Source organism: Anastrepha obliqua, chromosome 4 (assembly GCF_027943255.1).
Source record: "Anastrepha obliqua isolate idAnaObli1 chromosome 4, idAnaObli1_1.0, whole genome shotgun sequence".
NCBI classification, from domain to species: Eukaryota; Metazoa; Arthropoda; class Insecta; order Diptera; family Tephritidae; genus Anastrepha; species Anastrepha obliqua.
Genome location: NC_072895.1, coordinates 29,211,207 through 29,230,809, shown reverse-complemented (window position 1 = coordinate 29,230,809; position 19,603 = coordinate 29,211,207). Strand labels below are relative to the sequence as shown.

The window sequence follows — 19,603 nt, the reverse complement described above, 5'->3', positions numbered from 1 at the left end:
TGTGTGAGCATGTTGCGCTTTATGGTGAACTATAGTATGCTATCAGCAGAACTCATGAATACAATGGATTATTTATGATGATTGCGAACTTCATTACAAACAGTTAGTCACCAACCCCAAAATATTATACCAATGCTAAAAATAACCGTATTTTGGTTAGTGAACTTACCTTTGTCATCGCGTCTTCGAGTGAGTCACGCGCATTTTCTTCAACTTCGCTGTCAGCAACAATTTCACGACCACCGACAAACCACTGTACTGTGGCTTCTGGTGGGTGCACTCGTGCGCAAAATGCTACTTCGGGTGCACCGTCACTCGTCAGCACTGGCAGCGGTGATTTCAGCAGTATTGGCTGACAGTCCTGATGCGTTGACAGACCATCTTCTTCGGCTTCAACAACATCTAGCCGACAAGCGGTGCTGCAGCTTAAGCCAGTGGCAGTGCGCAACTCGCAGGCGTACTCTCCGGAGTCCAAATCGAAAGCGTCGTTTATACGCAGGCAGAGCACGCCATTGCCATGATCGATTTGACTGTGGAGAAGTGTTTAGTGCATTAGGTTTAAGGTTGTGCAAAGAGTTTCTGGCGTGCTACTTACTTGAAGTCCTCATCGTCGGCCAGCACTTCACCGTTACGCGTCCAAGTGTAACTGTATGGCTCAGCGCAATCCAACTCGAAACATAAATCAATGGTTTCACGTTCATGCGCCTGCACTTGAACAGGCAGAGAACGCACAATGCGTGGCTCTTTTAGGCGTGCCGCCAATGCCACATCTGCGGTAGCTTCAAACTTCACCCAGGTGCTTGTGAGTAGGGGCTCATGATCGCCCTGTATAATGCATGTGTACAAGCCTTCATCGGCTTCTGTAACATCATCAACACACAGCAGCGCTTCGTGTTCATTCACCACGATTTGCACGCGCTCATCATCCTCCTCCAACTCCGACCCGTTGTGATAGAATTTACAGGATGGCACAGAGGAACCCCGATATCCGGTGGCTAAGGCCATGCGGCCACCAATCGCCGTCGATGGTCCCATAATGCGTCTGTGCAGATGTGCATTGCGTCGTGATGAGGAAGCACGTACGCTGCGTGCGGAAGGTGAACGTGAGTAGCGCGAACGGCCAATCACATCCAGACGCGCCGTAGCCTCAATGCGCCCATAATCATTTTCTAAGGTGATGCGATACAAGCCGGCATCGTCGAATGTGACTTCTTCAATCTCCAAGAAGCGCAAAGCATCCACTTCCTTCACGGCTATGCGTGCGGTGGGCGTAACGATCATGCCCTCCTTGTCCCATGTCGACCAGGGTGTCGGATGACCGGCTATGGCACATTGGAAACGCACACTATCGCCCTCTTCGACAACACGGCTGTGCGGAATGGCTAGGAATTTCGGTGCAGCTAAGGTGTGCGAGTCGAGCAATGCGCGTCGATAGCTGCCGATGCGGCCATCACTCAAATCGATTTGTGATGAACGATAGGAGAGACGGCGTGGCGAGAAGCCACGATTGGGTGTGGAGCGCGGTGTTGAACGTGGAGTTGAGTTGGCTGATAGTAGGCCGCTGGGACGCGCTAGCTGACGATTCAACATATTCTCTTTCTCTTCGGGCACATCGACAATAATGCAGGCGGCGGAGAGTGTGCGACCAAGATTGTTCTTAGCCACGCAAGTATATTCGCCTTCATCCTCTGGGTAAATGCGTGGTATGCTCAGTGTGGCTTTGATGCCGTCGTAGGACATGGTGAAGTCTTTGCCGCTCGGCAGTACGCGGCCATCTTTCTCCCAAATGATTACGGGTTCCGGAAGTGCCTCAACATGACATTCCAGGGTGATAGCGTCACCGTCACAGCAACGTAAGTCGCGGAGGTGGCGAATGAAGCGCGGGAAGGTTTCAACGTTGCTGAAATTTAAATGAAATAAAAAGTGCGTTTTGTGAAGGGGGAACACTTGTAGATGATGGAGGATGCTTACCCGTGACGAATTGAGCCTTTTTCCATTGGTAAATTATTCAGAATATCTGGAAAATAAGAGAAAATAAGTAAATGAAACTTATGGGAAAAAAATTCTAAATAATTTAAAAAATCTGCTTAAGCTAATTTATTCAAAAACGTAGAAAATAATTTGTGAAATATTTTCAAACTATTTTCTTTTATGACCACTCAGGAGGAGTTCAAATCTCTTGAGTTTGCATGTAACATATCTCTGATCTGGGTTACAGGACATATGAACATAGAGGGAAATAAAACTGCTGATGAGCTTGCCAGGAATTGGACTGAATTGGCCTCAGAGACCTCCTACCCAGCCATCGGCATCCCCCTGACAGTTGTTAAAGGGGAACTGCACAAATTATTTCTCAGAAAAGCGCAGAAAAGATGGAGCTCCATTTCTTCATGTGCTATTTCGAAAACCCTTTGGCCCCAGTACAATATACGAACGACTCAGAAAGTCCTTTGGACTCCTCGCCTCTTTCTCCGTAAATGTCCGGGTTTGGCAGCTAGACGATTAAGGTCACTGGGTGCTCCTTTCTTCGACAGTCTGGGACAGTGCTCTAACTTAGATCCCATCAATCATCTCCAATACACCAACAGCTCTCGCTGGCTGTCGACATCTGCCTGTTGGAGGTCTCATAATGCTATCAAAACGGCGCTTTAGTGCTACTTGGGGAGTGCCAGAGTGGTACTTCAACCATTTCACCTACCTACCTACCTTTATACTCAGGCTGTCTAGTACGCTGTAGATATGTAGATAGATACATAGAAAGATTTGAGGTTAGTACTTCGATCTCAGGGATTTTCCTGCCCTCTACTCATCACAATAACTCATCCAAAGCCAGTGGGCCTCCTAATATGAAACAATCGATTCTAACCAAAGCTTCTACTTCGCGCCAGTGCACTCTCAAGTCACCCAGCAAGGGACGTGCATCACCGCACGGAGTTCAACAGAGCAACTCCGATGAATTTGGTTATTTACATAATTCGCTCTGAACCAGTTTAACTAAGTATACCCGTGTGCTGATGTACTTAGTCTTCTGACAAGGCTCAGCAGCTTACTTTGCTTTTTTTTTTAATATAAATACCAAGCTTCGCAACTAAGGGGAGACGAAGAAGCACATCCATAAAATGCAGATCTAAGTTAGGTAAGAATGAACCGGTTTTTCACTGTGGGACACACTCAGGCTCATAGCCCATTAGGATGCCACGGGCGAGCTCGTCCTTATCTGTCCAAGGTGTATTTTTCACAAATTTTAGAAGCTCCCTGATTTCAGTACTGAGATCTTCGAAGATCGTCTCTCCCTCATATAAACAACTTCTGCAGCAGTCATGTATCTGCACGCCCATCCTCTGAGCGTGTCTGCCAGAGTGGCCAGAGCGTCGGCCAGAAGTGTCGGGCGATTCTGCGGGTGGTTTCATTGCGCCATCTTCATTCGCTGCTCTAATAATGTCCTCAAAGATAAGTAGCTCAGTGACAGTCCTTGGGCGGATATAAATCCGGGTCATTCGGGTTACGTAGAACCGACTGTCGTGGGAACGAACTTGGTGAACTTGGTACCAAGTCTCGCTAGTTCCCCCTTTCTCTCCAGTTAACCTCAATGTAGCAATGACCTGGAACCCACATTACCTTTAGATTAAATGACTCGGCCATCTCGTTAAGAGATGGTCGGCATTTCACATCTACCTTTGAAGTTGTTCATTGTTTTGTGAGGGATTTTATGGCAGCCTGGTTATTAGTGGAAATGTAGATATCATCTCCAGGTATGGCAAAATACTCTACCAGTGTCACGGCCTTTACTATTGCCATCAGTTCAGCCTGAAAGACACTACAGTAGTCGAGGAGCCGTAAAGTAAAAGAGATCCCCAGATGTGCAGAATATATGTACGTCTCCGTCCACCCTGTTCTCGCGCCTTGAGCCATCTGTGTATACATGGATGGACTCGCTCTGTCTTTCATCGTCCCGTTCCCACTCTTCCCTTGAAGGTAGGAGGGTCTTGAACGTAGTAATGGCTGGTGTAGGTGGGAGTGCATAGTCCACCAGTCTGGAAAGCCCCGAAATACCTGCTAAGATGTTACCGTGGCTCGTGTTTGAAAGTGTAGATCTGCAGGCGGGAAACCTTCATCAAGGAAACCTCTGTTGGAACAGGATTAACTCACATTATTCTTTCGAAAATGTATGTATGTGATGGGATGGGTAATAAATACACAATAGAGGACTTAATTCCGGCCAAATACCGTTGGTGAAGATTGACTTTTACTTTCCAAACTTGTTCCCTGCCAGAAAATTCGTAGCCAACCTACACGAAATGGCTGCGTGGGAATTGAACAATGGAAAAAATTAGTTAAGACTTATGGAATGAGTCCAAGTTTATTGGAAGGGTTAGGAAGAGTGGCAATACATGTACACCAAGTTCCTGCTTAGTGCGACTTTCATGGCAACGGCGTCATTGATCCTTATTTCTCCGATGCTTTTACTCAGAAGCTTTAAACAGAGGACTTAGGCGTTCGGTAGAAACTTCTTGTAGGAGGTAAGGTCTATAGAAATTAGAAAAAAAGGAATCATTTATGCAGACCAGATTTTTCAGCTTGATCTCAGAGGTAGAGCTTGAACTCACGTTGAACTAACTATCGGATGCATCGAGGTATTCAATTTTTGGTTGGTATTCTTGTTGTTCTAGGGAATGCGGCATAGATGATGGTATACGGACTTCAACTACTACCCGCTGCAAACGAAAAGCTTCAGCTTCGATCGTTCCCACGACAGTCGCTTCTACGTAATCGGAACGACCCGGGTTTATAACCGGCCAAGGACTGTAACTTCAACAGCATTCCCCGTATATGTATAGGGGATGTTTATGCTGCTACAACAACAACAAACTTCAGCTTCGGTAGTTTGCTCTCCTTTTCGGCACACACAACCGCAATTGCCACTAAAGTACAAAACCATAATAAGGACCTCAAATCGCTTGCCGGCAGTGTTTGGGGCAAAGATGAAGAAATGTTGCTGGCGACATTTAAAACAATTTGTCGGCCTGGTCTGAATTATGCCTCAACTGTCTAGTCGTCTGGCAATAGTGAATCGCAGTGCATAAAGCTTCTGCTGCAATCTCGCCAGCCACGGGATGCCTCTCGACTTCCATCCTACAACACCGACACAATGAGAAATCAATGCTTGCCGTCAGGGAGCTCAATAAAATGCTCAACAATCAGTTTCTCCTTGGGTACTACCGAAGGTATCACCCCTGCAGGCACTTGCTATAAACTGAGCCACCCCCAAGGCACCGTCAGAAGGCATCTCTTCAACTACTCTGATGAGATTCAGAATAAAACGCATTTACAACTACTGGACCGGACAGTATACAGACAAACAGCAAACGGCATTCATCGGGCGACACCTTATCACCTTCCTAAACTCCCTACCTCTGAACGTCGTAATCGAAGTCCAACCACCACCAGCTTAAGCTGTCTCGTGAGACCCGCGTAACTTTGGCTCGATTGCAGTCTGGATAATGTAGCAGGTTAAACTCCTACTTATACAGAATCGCCCCCGACATACTAAATATATGTCCGGCATATAAAGGCGCACTGCACGATAACCGGAACCCCTATCCCTCTCGGCCCAACCAGTCGAAACAGCACGTTTGCTGGGCCTACCGTTAGGTGAGTTAAACGAAGACGACCGCTAACTACACCGCACTGGCGGGGTCTAGCGAACTGCTACAACAACAACTACAACAGTCCTTGGTCGGATGTAAATCCGAGTCGTTACGGTAACGTAGAACCGAATTTTTGAGGAACGTCAACTTTCAGCCATAGTGTGAAAATAGGTAAATCGAACTTTTATTAGATTGATGAAAATGTGTTGGAATTTATATTTTTCCAGCAACACATGAAAAGCAAGTCCGGTAGGAGCTGGCTAGATGTAAAAACAATGTTGGTTTTATCCATAAGACCCTCTTTGCCTTAAGAATGAAAGGTAAGGTACAAAATATTATTGTGAAAAATTAACATTTAAAGAGCGCGCAGTTTACTAAAAAAACAACATTAATGATTTTTTATTAAAATAGAACAAAAAAGAATACCTATGCAATTTTCCTTTCAAAAAGCAGAATTGCATATGGAATTTTGACCACTTGTTACTTAATTAATTCAAAAAATAAGGAATAACAAAGTTTGGTCAACAATTTTTTAGAGAACAGATACCCAGGTAATTTTTTTGTTTTTAATTTTAACCCTCATCGGTTGTTAGAATTCGTATTACATATACGTTGTTTGGTATGCGCACGCATACAGGATTAAAATCCAATTAAAGAAAAAGCAGACCCATACATTATTTGCACGACTTTTATTGTTTATTCATTCCTCATTAATACAATGATTTTTAATTTCAAAACGATGTTAAATGAAAACAAAAATGCGAAAAAAGAATAAATATTTAGGAAACGTAAAAATTCAATTTGAAACTATTCGACAGGCACAATTATGGCAAATGGGATATTTATGACTAGCACAGATAAATCTCGCACACTTTTCACATCGGGAAGCGAAAACATTACGATTGTTTTTACTGGAACAAATATAACATCGGCCTCTTTTGTTGTTCGGTTGAAGATGAGACATTGATGTTTGAGGATGCAATTCAGCATGGAATTGCTGTGACATACGTGGTGGATGACTACGGTTTGTAGCAAATGGAACTGTAAGTGCTTCACCCAATTCCTCAAGAAACAATCTACGACGAATGTTAATATTTGTTTTTTTTCTATTCCAATCAGAGAAAATATGGGTGAAAATAATATATGCGTTCAATGCACTTATATCTAGCATATTGCAAAAGAGAGCCATTGGCCAACGATTAACTTTTCTCTTTGATCGAAATGTTCCTACCATTTGGTCGAGCGTATCTACTCCACCTTTAGTTTTGTTGTAAAAAGTAATCAAATTTGGCTTCTTCTTCGCTGATTGTTCAATTTCTAAGCCTCGATGATATGTGCTCAACAATGTCACAAATCGATTTTTTTTTGGAACATATGACAACAAAATGGCTTGCAATTGTGGCTCATAAACAAATTCTGTATGAAAAACTGGCTTTCGCTTCATATCGAGCAGTATTGGTGGTAATTCAGCTCGATTCTTTCGTATTGTTCCCACTATCGTCATTTTTTGCTTGTCCAAATCCTTAGCCAACGCGTATGTTGTAAAAAAATTGTCACAAGTAACGTTTCTACTTGTCAGCCCATGGCACAAATCGAGCACAACACGTTGCCCAACATTTCTTTCCACAGCAGTGTTTGCAACACGGCCAAGATAAACTTGAGCATTATGAGTGTAATAGGACTCTGAATCGCAAATTATCCAAATTTTTATTCCATATTTTGCCGGTTTTGATGGAATGTATTGGCGAAATGGACATCGGCCACGGAACGGAACAATTTGTTCGTCTATTGTGACTGTTTTTCCAACAGTATACAATGTCTTGAGATGTGCAGTCCATTTGTCAAACACAAATCGAATAGGTGAAAGCTTATCACGCCGATTACGTTCCTCGCGTCATCAAAACGAATGCACCTTTGAATTTTCTTGAACATGTCAAGGCTCATGGTTTTGCGAAAAATAGCTCTGCCTTTATCTACATTCCACAACTGCGTAACGCACTCGCCATATGACCGGTAAACACCAGCAAGAAGAAGCAATCCGAAGTACGCACGCAATTGCTGAATTGTCAAATGTTCCCAGTTGTTGCGATATGTTCTTGCACCAAATAAATTTGTCATTCTGAGAATATGCTCTTCAATTGGCGAAAGGATCAAAAGAAAAGCCGATAGAGGAGAATCAACCGCAGAAATAGCAAAAGCAGTGGGACCTGTGAGCAAAATGAACAAGAATGATAAAGTTACCAAAACTACCAAATCAAAAAAGGAGAAAAACAGAATAAAAAATACCTTTAGAAACATTCGATTGATGTCGAAAAGAAAATCTTCTACCACGTACAAATGGTTCTTTCGTATACTCGATCAATCCATTTTTCGAATTCATGCGAATATCGAGATTTACTGCGCTACCTTCTAAAATTTCTTGTGACAGTGGTTCGATATCCGATGAATCACTTTCAAGGCTATCGTCACTCGATCTTTCAGATCGCTCATCGTCATTTTCTTCATATTCACTCGATGTCTCAAGCTCTGAACTTTCACTTTCCAACTCATTTTCATCAAAAATACGATTTCGTATACTGCGGCGATTCATTTTCTTCAAAAAATGGTAAAATTCTCGTAAAATATCAAAGATATTCTTAGTGATGATTGATTCTCCGTTAATAACTCAACACAATATTTAACACTTAACAGAACGTACTGATAGAGAAATTTTGAATGAAAACATGCGAAAAAAGCTAACGAACACTCAAATATGTACCGGTACAAAAAGTCATCCCATTATCTTTGACACTGGTATGCGCACGCATACCAACAACAGATATGTAAGTTTTTTAGTTGGGGCATTTACAGCCCGCAGCGCCATCTGTCATTCAATGTAGTAGAAATACTTGCTAAAATATTTAGTTGGACAAAAATTCAAATCAATCGATGAATATTTACTATATTAAACAGAGTTCCAAAAAGTGAAATGGTATGCACGCGCATACCAACAACGGATGAGGGTTAAATAAGTTATGAACACACATTCCTGCACATTCCAACGAATGGCGTGTAGATGCATTCAAAAGCTAACAAATTAAAATTGAATAGTAGGAATTTAGGCGCTGATTTGCTTTTCCATCACCATCACTGTTTCAAGCGCCCTCTAGCGTGTATTATTACGCACACAATATTGCCACCTTACTTGAATGTAATGCTTTTCCAATTACCAGCGTAGCAGCCTACTAACATATTTTGCATGCTATTTGTTATTTATGGCGATAGAAGTAGAACATATGCACTTAAAATAATACATATTTGTATATGTGTGGGTTAAGAATTCGATTTTATTTTATTTATTTCAAATACAGTGTACTCTCTCCTAACGGGCACCTCCTATAAGCGGGCAATTTTTCAGTAAATACAAAAAATCGTTTAAATTTATTTTTAACATATTTTTTCTCTTCAACGGACAACCCTCCCATATCACCATAACCCTCTCATAATATATATTTTATTTTTTTTGCACTTAATATATCTCTCAAGCGGGCACCCCCACAAGTGGGAAAGCTTCTCAGTATATGCAAAAATTCCTTTAGATTTATTTTTAACCTTTTTTCTTTTGAACGGACAAACCTCTCATAACACCATAACCCGCCCATGACATATTAATTATTTTTTTTGCACTTTTCTCTCAAGCGGACATCCCCATAAGCGAGCAAACGCTCAAGAGAGCCTACACTGTATATACACAGTTTTCTGAACATATTGAGCAGATAGCAACCAGAGAACGTTAATGTTCTCTGTAACAGCATAGCAGCAATATATTTTGTTTCTGCTTTTGCTCACTGTAATGCGTGGCAACATTGCGAGCGGCAAATGAATTAAATACGTTTTCGCCATATGGCAGCATCGTAAGCATTTATCTAATTTTAGCTTCTTTTCGCTATTTCGTTTGTCCGTAGAAAATTTTCAATATTTTTAAAACTATCGCAGGCTAAACAACACAGTCTTCAATTTTTGTACCCAAAATGATTGTGATGCACATGGAGTTGGAACCGGGTTTCCACAAAGCGGACATTAATATGATACCAACAGTGCGCAGCGAGACAATATTCGGTTTTGTCACGAAGATTGCCACCAGCGGTGCTAGCGTAAAGAAGCAGCAGTCTAACAGCGCGTAGGTCTATAAAACTAAAGCTATTTTATAAAATAGAATACATTTACACCACAAATTAATTAAAATTGCAGTGGAAGCGGCGATGTGGATTTACGCGTAGATTTTGTGCAAGTTAGAAAAGCTGGCGATATATTCGAAATGCGTGCGGTGGTTTTTCCAGCAGCCACTGGCGGCAACCATGAGGCGCACATACGTGTCACGCTCAAAGTAGATGAAAAAAAGGACGAGATATCGGAGACTAGATGTGAACGTTGCCCGAAAAAAGGTATGTTTTTTGCTTCAGCTACAAAGTAGTGTTGGCATAATTGAAATCTCTTCCTCAACTACATAGATTCCTGCCCACATATACTCGCTTTCATTTTTTGGCTGCACCGCAAGAGTACGGACACTGAAGCGCCAGCCATACGTGACTTTTGGGGTAGTGAAATAGAAGCTCTGGCTGAAGAAGAACGCTCGGAGGCGGTACGAATTCGTGATATATTCGCTTGTGATGAATTACGATTAGAAGCCGATCTAGAAGCAGCTGCGGTTAGTGAAACAGAAGGACAGGCTTTCTTCGAGACTGTACTTGATGAAATGGAAAATCTAGGTTTGCGAGATTCGGCGCTATATCGTCACTGTCGATCTGTGCTAGATGAGTTCGAGCCACTTTTCATACATCACACAATGTTGGATGCCTCTAATAATGGTGTGAAAAATTCACGCTCCTTTGTGCAACACATGGAGGATCAAGCTAAGCAGGGACTATTCGAGCGTCTTGCCGAAGTCTCGAAAACCAGCTATAAAACACCGCTCTGGTTAGAAACTCAATACATGCGATTACGTTGCTCGCTCATACATCGCATTGCATCGCGTAAGGACTCACTGGAAGATGACAACATAATAGAAATGCTGTTCTGTAAGGAACGTGAGTACAATGCCGAGGAGAGGCAGCAATTGAAGCAACACAAACGCTTCATATTAAAACAGACTGAAAAACTTGAAAATAAAACGTACAGCGAATGCGGCTTGTTGCTGAACGAAAGCTATCCATACATTTGTGCATCGCCTGATGGCATCACCGACGACCACATCGTCGAAATAAAAGCACCCAAAACAGATGACGAATTTGAAAAGTATCTGGAAGGACGTGAAACTATCGCACCCAAGTACATGGCACAAATACAGATACAAATGTATATGGCGAATGTGACAAAAGCGCTTTATTGTGTGTTAAGTCCCACCTTCGATACTAACGGTGCACTGCACTATGTGTGGGTGCAAGCCGATATGGAATTTGTGGCGAGTCTGCTCGGTGCAGCCGAAGATTTTTGGAAAGATGTGGTATTTCCGCGTCTTGTCAAAATCTACTTAGGTAATTCATAAGTTAACGATTAAGAAATTAGATTAGCTGGCGCGCACATTAAGTAATCTTGTCGAACGCATACCAATACAATAAAGGAATGTCTTATTCACAATTGGCGAACTGTTTGAATGTAAAGTGCTTGCAAAGGCAACTAAAGGACAAAATTAGGTAGGACAAAAATTAAACAAAAATCCCTGCCTAGGAAGGCGTCCACCTAAGTGTTGTCATCGAATCCATCTAAGGGAAGGTACAAAAAAGCTGAGGAAAATGAAATGATACATTGGTTTCAAAACTTATGCTGCTTTTGTAGTAGCAACATAAACTTTTCCTACGAAATTCTTAAATAATGCTGCTGCAGTAAGAGCGCCGCTTCGCCAGTTTGTTCGGGCAACGCAACAATTCAAACAAATGCAATTTTAGTAATATAATAAAATACATGATTTCCATTTACCTTTAGCGAAAATTTGCAATGAAATTACGGCCTTTGCCTCACCATGACAATTGCTCGCAATGACGGAGTAAGTGCCGGTGAAGTCTAGCTTGGCACTAGGTATTTCCAAACGGTATTCCGGTCCGTCGCCGATGGGTCGGAAATGTGGTGCGTCTTTATAGTACTCCGGCTGCAATGAAATAAGCACAAAAAATACAGAAATCGGCTCTCTAATTAGCAATAAATTATCATTATGTCAATGTTAAGGGGTTAGAGATAGTCAGAATTTTCAAAAAATGTTTTTTTGCATTTTCTTAAAGTATAACATCTTAAAAATGTTGCGTGAAAATTTGAAGTGAATCTGACAAATACTTTTCGAGTTATTCAACAATTAGCAAAGCGCGCTCGGGCGTTCCGGACCAAATCGATATTTAGGAAGCTGCTAAGACAGCTTAAGAACTATTATATGGCCCAAGAATAGATGGCCCAGTGCAAGTAATTAAATAAGTCGTGTGACTACATAAATCGATAGCAAAACTTTAAATGCGTTTTTCTCAAAACTATGCTTTTGAACTTATGATCATTGTAATCACTTGGTAAATTTCAATAACATTTATACTGCTTTTGGAAAACATAAAAAACTCGTGCCTGATAAAAGATTTTTTTCAAAAAATTCGATTTTTTTTTAATTTCGATTTTTTTCAAAATTTCGATTTTTTTTTCAAAATTTCGAGTTTTTTTTTTTTGAAAAATTTCAATTTTTTGTTTTTCAAAAATTTGGATTTTTTTTTAAACAATTAATTTTCGGTTTTTTTCTCGAAAATCTGAAAAATATTTCCTGAAACCGCCATATTTTTAATTTTGAAAAAAAGCTCCGATCAGGCACAAAATTATCTATTAATAAAACTAATTTCTCTTGTCCGATTGATTTTAGGTAAATCTCCAAGGACTTATGATGATCACCGCAAGGGACGTGCGCGATAACTTTTGCAATTATTAATTGTTTTTTTTTTTTTTTTTTTTTTTTTTTTTTTTTTTTTTGAATTTTTGCTTAAGTCAACATGATGTATTAATGCTATGTTTTTATTTTTGTAAAATAAAGCAATTGACTAGCAAAAAACAGTTATTGAAAATCATCGTTTTTTCGGGCCTCTGACTACCTCTAACCCCTTAAAGTTAATGTACTGTCGGTCCGCTTTGGACCGAGACGAAAATTGTTTTCGTGGTCGTGCGGAGTATCCTCTCGTGTGTTCGATCAAAAAAAAGTATATATATGTATATTATATAGGATTATATAAATATATATATATTTTTTTGTTTTTATGAATTTCGATTTGAATTTCTTTTTACTCATTAAAAATTCACTGCGAAACTTTCAGACCACAGTTGGAAATTTGAACGAAGTTGTGCTACAGAACTGCATTGTTAGCCCCAAGGCCTTTTCTAGAATCAGAATTAGGCTGTTGCGTTTGGATTAGATTAGATTTGCGCGGGGTTGGACAAATCCAAGCACTCAGTCAGGAAGACCATTGTACTACACCCGCACAGATTACAGTGGAAGGAATGGAGAGACAGGATAGATTCAGCATGAATGGTAAGACGGAAAAATTGGTTTGCGGTCACTCTTCCGCGAAACTTTTGCATTAATTGATGAATCTCAAGAGATCCGGAAGAGGAAGAGTATGACACGCGTTCCCACGTCACTCGGTTCTACGTTACCAAAACGACCCGGATTTATATCCGGCCAAGGACTACCACTCCAGCAGCATTCAGCGTACACGCTTCGGGAATGTTTCTGCTACTACAACAACAACAACAGCAAGATTATGAATTTTATCCATACTCAGTACATCGCACCCCGACAGCCTAAGTCTGATTCTAGTAAACGCCGAGCAGCTACAGAGAAAGCGCTCTGCGTGTACTCATTGTCACGGCTGGATAGGCATATTAGATTGTCAATGATTCCCATGGTAGCCATATGCTGACCACAGCTATTGAACGCTGTGATTGCACCCACCAGTACTCTCAGGTCCTTCCTACTAAGTTTTAGGATTGTTTTAGCTACTCAGCAGGATCTCAACTAAGACCAGACTCAGTCTTCTATGAATTCGTCAATTCCGTTCCCACGATAGTCGGTTCTACGTAACCGGAACGACACAGATTTACATCCTTCCAAGGACTGTCACTTTAGCAGCATTCCCTGTATATGTATGGGGAATGTTTATGCTGCTACAACAGCAACATAGTCATCAATCCTTAGTTGAATCGGTGCAGAGTTCATGTCTAGAAAGGATTCAGGGCCCAGTGGCATGCTAATAGAGTCTTCAATAGCCAGTTTATCAGCTAACTCGTTCCTTCTAATATCACAATGTTGGATTGCGATGTGCTGACTATGGATAAGGTTTATACTCTTTCGGATCTCAAAAATAATTTGAACTGTTTTTAAAGCTTAGAGAAATACGGCGTTAACTGCCCAAAAATGCTGTCATGTCTCTTAAGAGGTCAGAGGCCAACCTCCTTTACCCTGATTGCACTTTGCGCAGCGATGGAAATAACGGTAAAATCGATGGGAAGATTGTGATTAAAAAGTAGAAAATTTTGATGACGGTTTTTTTTTTAACATATAATTTTAGATTTTATAAAAAAAACTTAAAACTAATTCGTTACGCTCCTATTATTTTAAACGCAGTTGTACAAACATTAGCTCTGAACCTTTTCCAGCTGTAAGTTTCACAAACCCAGCTCGCCTCAATAAAAAGAGCTTGAGTTACAAAACTATGACGGTAACGCCGACGAGTTATTCCAAAACAAACAAAAAACCCAAAGCTAACGGACTTTGAAAAACAATTGTTTTGCAGCAAGCAGAGTAATTAAAAAGTGCAAATATAATATTATAAAGAGGTGATATACATACACATACATACATTTACTAAAGATAAATCAGCTGAGGCGGCACAGCTAATCTCGCCTCGTAAGCTTCACATTGAAGCGGTAGGTAAGCACATCGGCGTACGTTCATTTCCTACATAGGTACATTTGTATGTACATATGTATGTAATTCAACATATACAACAAATTCAAAAAATTCTACTTCACTAGTATATAATGGTTTTTATCAAAGTAACAGTCTTAGGAAATTGAAATATTATATAAGTACATAGGTGCCAAAAAGTTTGGAGTAGCGACAGCAATAGATTTTGCCATGTCAATCCACCTGTATATGATCACCCGACTGATGGAAATCATTGCGGATTAAAAAATAATAGAACAAAAAAATGTATTATTATTTTATGATAAAACTTTGTGTAGCAACAATAACCATTAAAATTAAATTTATATTTTTTCCTAGCTTTTTCTTTTACTTTTAACTCTTTCCACTGAGAGATCATTTTCACTTTTTCGGCTACCAACTTAATAATAGGGCTGTTAATCAAGCAACAAAGCATTTATAGATATCAAGTGTTGGTGCTCATGCATTCAAACAACAAGCAAAGTAGGGGAACGTGAGAGAGCAAAATGGTGTTCATTTTGAGGGGAACTTGCAAGTTTTTACTGGTTAAATGTTTACTTGTACGGATTTGCAAGTGAGAAAAACAGTTGATCGCAAAGTAAAAATAAACACGAATTAAAATTTGCGAAATGAGTCAGAGTTACAAATTTAAATAAAAATTGTGTTAAAAATATATTTTATATAAAATGTATAAAGTTTATATGCAGTCATATATTAAATAGGAGTCGGCCAATCATTTAGAGGTATGTGTTTCTGACCCACGACCTCAAGTCACCGTTGCTGCAGTTTCCAAACGAAATTGAAAGCATAAAAGGTATGGATTTTCTTTTGAGTTGGGTAAAAGCAATAGGATTGGCTATAATTTCCGCTATTAAGGAGTTAGAGTGAGCTTGGAGCCTGAGATTGTGGGATCTTGTATATTTCTCTATTTCTTGCGCAACAGTGGATATTTGGCGGTCACGGTGTATTTGCGAGTTTGTAATATAAATAGTAGGGTGAGTTAGTAATCCTTCCTAATGTTTTTGACTGAAATCGTTGTAAAATTTCGATATTGGAGTTTGCCTTACTGCCCCAAAGTTGAATATCATATGTGCACACGGCTTTTACAACAGCTGAGTATAAAAGCAATTTGCTACGACAATTTGCGACAAATTTGGGAATGACGATTTAAAAGCCAGTGATGGTCTATGATTTTTGAAATTGAAATTTAATACCAAGTGCTTTTCTTTTTGAGAATATATGTGTTTTCCACATTAATTTGCTGTCCAGATTTTCTGTTCTAGATGCATTCCTAGATATTTGGTTTTATTGCTTTGTGGTCTTCCCATATCGTTGAGGTTGACTGGCAACTAATTTAGCAATATATTATATTTGTTTGTTTGTTAATATGTGCATACATGCATGCACGGAAGCAAGGAAAATATGAGAAAGCTGTGATTGCAACAACAATAAATTTGCTAACGGAATGTTCTTTATCTCTAAGCTATGATAAAATAGAACAATTTTTGTGGGCAAAATAAAATGTGTTGCTAAGCTCGTTATTTTGTATTTGATTAGCTTTATTTTTTTTTTTAATTTAATACAAGGTAGCTCAAGTGAAAATAGTTTTAATTTTTGTGATTTTTCCCGCCAACAATTTAATCAGCTGTTCATAAAACTAGCAAATTGTTACTGGTTTTGCGTGCATGCCCTTTTTTATTTCTCTATGAGAGCGTATTCTCGGAAATTAAGGGCGGTCTACAAATTTCAAAAAATATATATTTTTTTCGATATTTCGAAAGGCCTTGCCCGTCAAGATTTTGTGTACTAAATTCGAATCGGACGGGTGTCGCCCGCAGCATATTTTAACGTGTGAAATCATATTAATTTCTTTAAACTTGTAAACATAAAAATATTAGTATTGCTGCACATGGTCTTTTTATATTCTAGCTAAATTGACCTTAATATAGATAAGAGTTTTAAGAGTTTTTTTTAATAAACCACTCATAGAATTGCGCTAATTTTAATTGTCTGCACGCGTACTATTTTTCAAGATTTAATTGTAAGGCAAAGAGTTTAAATATACCTACTGTGAAATTTTCTATTAGAGGAGTACAGGGGCAGGAATGATGCTCGAAAATTCTATCAACAAGTCCAGCATCTGACACAAGGTTTCAAGACCGGAGCATCAGCCTGCAGAGATAAAAACGGAAATCTGGTTATGGATACACAGTCCACACTGGGCATATGGAGGAAACACTTCTGCAATTTACTTGCTGGCGATGACGCACACAATTCCGCCCCAATAGAAGATGACCCGATACCGCCAATCGACGATAATTTGGACGTTCCACCACCTAGTCATGACGAAGTCAGAGTTGCCATTCAGCGGCTCAAGAATAACAAAGCGGCTGGCGCTGACGGCTTGTTCAAGACTGGCGGCGATGTGCTGATAGGGAGGATGCATCAGCTCATCTGCAAAATATGGCTAGCAGAAAGCATGCCCGACGATTGGAATCTCAGTGTTATTTGGCCTGTACTGAACAAGGGTGACCCGACGATCTGCACCAACTACCGGGGCATCAGTCTTCTAACCATCGCTTACAAGGTCCTGTCTAGCGTCCAATGTGAAAGACTTAAGCCGTTTGCCAACACATTGATCGGGTTTTATCAGTGCGGCTTCAGACGTGGTAAGTCCACCATCGATCAGATTTTCACACTACGCTAAATCCTGGAAAAGACCCATGAAAAGCAAGTAGACACCCATCATCTCTTTGTCGACTATAAAGCTGCGTTCGATAGCCCGATAAGGGATTGCCTGTACGCCACCATGTCTGACTTCGGTATACCAACGAAGCTCATACGGCTTTGCAGAATGAAGTTGAGCAACACAACCAGCTCCGTCAAGGTAGGAAATAACCTCTCCGTGCCATTCAGTACCGTTCGAGGTTCCAGCCAAGGCGATCCACTGTCATGCAACCTCTTCAAGTCCGTGATGGAAGGGGTGCTCCGAAAAGCAGGTGTTCATCGTAATGGCACTATTTTCTACAAATGTGTCCAGCTCCTTGCGTACGCCGATGACATTGACATTGTCGGCCGCTGTAAGCGAGATGTCACCGGTGAACGAGGGTAAAACGAAGTATATGCTGTCTACAACGCGGAACAACTATACCTTCGAAGTTGTGCCAGAATTTATTTATCTTGGCACCGCCGTTAACAGCAACAACGATATCAGCCTGGAGATCAAACGGAGAATCACTCTTGAGCTAAGTAAGCAATTGAGTAGTCGAGCCCTCTCTCGCATGACCAAACTGACACTTTACAAGACGCTCATCATACCCCTGTTGCTTTATGACGCAGAGGCATGGGTATTGTCACAAAGCGATGTAGCCGCTCTTGGGGTGTTCGAGAGAAAAGTTCTTCGTAAGATCTTCTGTCCTGTGCGCGTTGGCGAAGACTACTGTTCAAGAATGAACCACGAGCTGTATGAGCTCTACGTCGACATTGACGTAGTTCAACGCATCGCCATCCAACGCCTGCGTTGGCTAGGGCATGTCGTGCGTATGGATGAAGAAGCTCCAGCAAAGAAGGTGTTCGAGGGCGATCCCCAGGGGAGCCGACACAGAGCAAGACCATTGTTCCGGTGGAAAGACCAGGTGGAGGAAACCCTATGCTCGCTTGGTGTGCAGAATTGGAGAAGGCGCGCGCAGAGCAGAGGCTCCTGGAAAGAGCTAGTGAGGTCGGCCGTAACTCAGTAACGGGTTGTTATGCCCACCTAAGTAAGTAAGTGAAATTTTCATACGGAAATATCAAATATTATAGCTTCTAAAGCCCATTAACTAGGTAGAGAGCGGTCCGCGCGCTCCTGTACCTCAAACTTTAAACTCATTTATTTCGAAACGACTTTTTTCAGCCAACTCAGCCGCCGATGAAAAAAAATTCAACTGAATCACTTGAAATTTAAATACGTTTTTCACACGGTGTATGGCCACGGTCGGAACAAGAATCATAATTTTATTTAAATAATTTTATAATTAAATATTTAAATAATTAAATAAAATACACTAAGAAACTAGTGAAAAAATACCCGATTTTACAAACTTTTTTTCAAAAGCGCACCATTTTGTCAATTTTTAATTTTTTTGATTTGTTCTAGTTACGACCATAACTGCACTCTTTCTGATTAAGAATCTTCTTGAATTTTGTATTTCAGTAGTTTGAGTAGAAGTCTCGAAATCACTTACGCCGTTCGGGTCCAATATTTCGAGTGGGTCATCTTCAGCGGCATTTTTATAATAATAAATATTGTTTTCATATACGATTTTTTTTATATTAATAAATATTTTTATAATAATAAATATTGTTTTTAAAATAAAAAAACGAATGTATATGATCAAAAGATGTTTTAATAAATATGAATAGTTGAAATATCGTTTTTTTTTTTTGTTTAATTTTTAATGGCAAAAAAAATTGTGAAAACATTTGAAATTTTAGTGCTCTAGACCACCGGGTCCCCTTAAGCTACTGGCAAGTTGCTTGATAATTTTTACATGAATAGATCTATACCTACATATTTTATTATGATTATTTAGTGTAGCTGTTAAGTTAACAAAAAAAAACATGAAAATACATAATTTTTACATTAATTTATTTAGAAAAATTGTAAAAAATTTTAAGCGTCGGCATATATTACTAAGGCAGCAATGGCCAAAAGCGTGCATATTAGTTCTCAGCGGCTTTACCTAATAAATAATCTTTCAATAATTATAAAAAGCATAAAAAGTAAAATAAATTGTATTTGTAGAATAATTTAACTGATTAACACCCTATAGAATTAGCCTTTTGACTGGGTCAACCGTTAAATTAGATAGACGACGGCGATCGATGGCATCACTGCGATCGGCAGGGATTTGCGAACTCCTACAACAACAACGAACAAGAATTTTATGAATTTCAACATCCTTTGGAGTCTAACAACACGTTAACAAAACTTATTACTCTTAATTAATTACTCAATTCCAAATTCAGTTAG

General features: G+C 40.0%; 2 protein-coding genes across 2 annotated transcripts in view; one reads left to right on the top strand and one right to left on the bottom strand.

The window, feature by feature from the left end:
• Positions 1 to 19,603, bottom strand: part of LOC129246318 (myosin light chain kinase, smooth muscle) — a 94,059-nt gene that overhangs the window by 39,771 nt on the left and 34,685 nt on the right. Inside the window, exons 10-13 of the mRNA XM_054885038.1 lie at positions 11,604 to 11,772; positions 1,972 to 2,017; positions 596 to 1,900; positions 170 to 530 (exon numbers count right to left, since the gene is read on the bottom strand). Of these exons, the coding sequence (XP_054741013.1) occupies positions 170 to 530; positions 596 to 1,900; positions 1,972 to 2,017; positions 11,604 to 11,772 (1,881 nt within the window). The remainder of the gene's footprint in view (positions 1 to 169; positions 531 to 595; positions 1,901 to 1,971; positions 2,018 to 11,603; positions 11,773 to 19,603) is intronic.
• LOC129246319 (uncharacterized) lies at positions 9,540 to 11,264 on the top strand. Its single transcript, XM_054885043.1, has 3 exons — positions 9,540 to 9,807; positions 9,879 to 10,072; positions 10,139 to 11,264. Exons 1-3 carry the CDS (start codon positions 9,659 to 9,661, stop codon positions 11,170 to 11,172), a joined length of 1,377 nt encoding a protein of 458 aa, XP_054741018.1. The 5' UTR covers positions 9,540 to 9,658; the 3' UTR covers positions 11,173 to 11,264.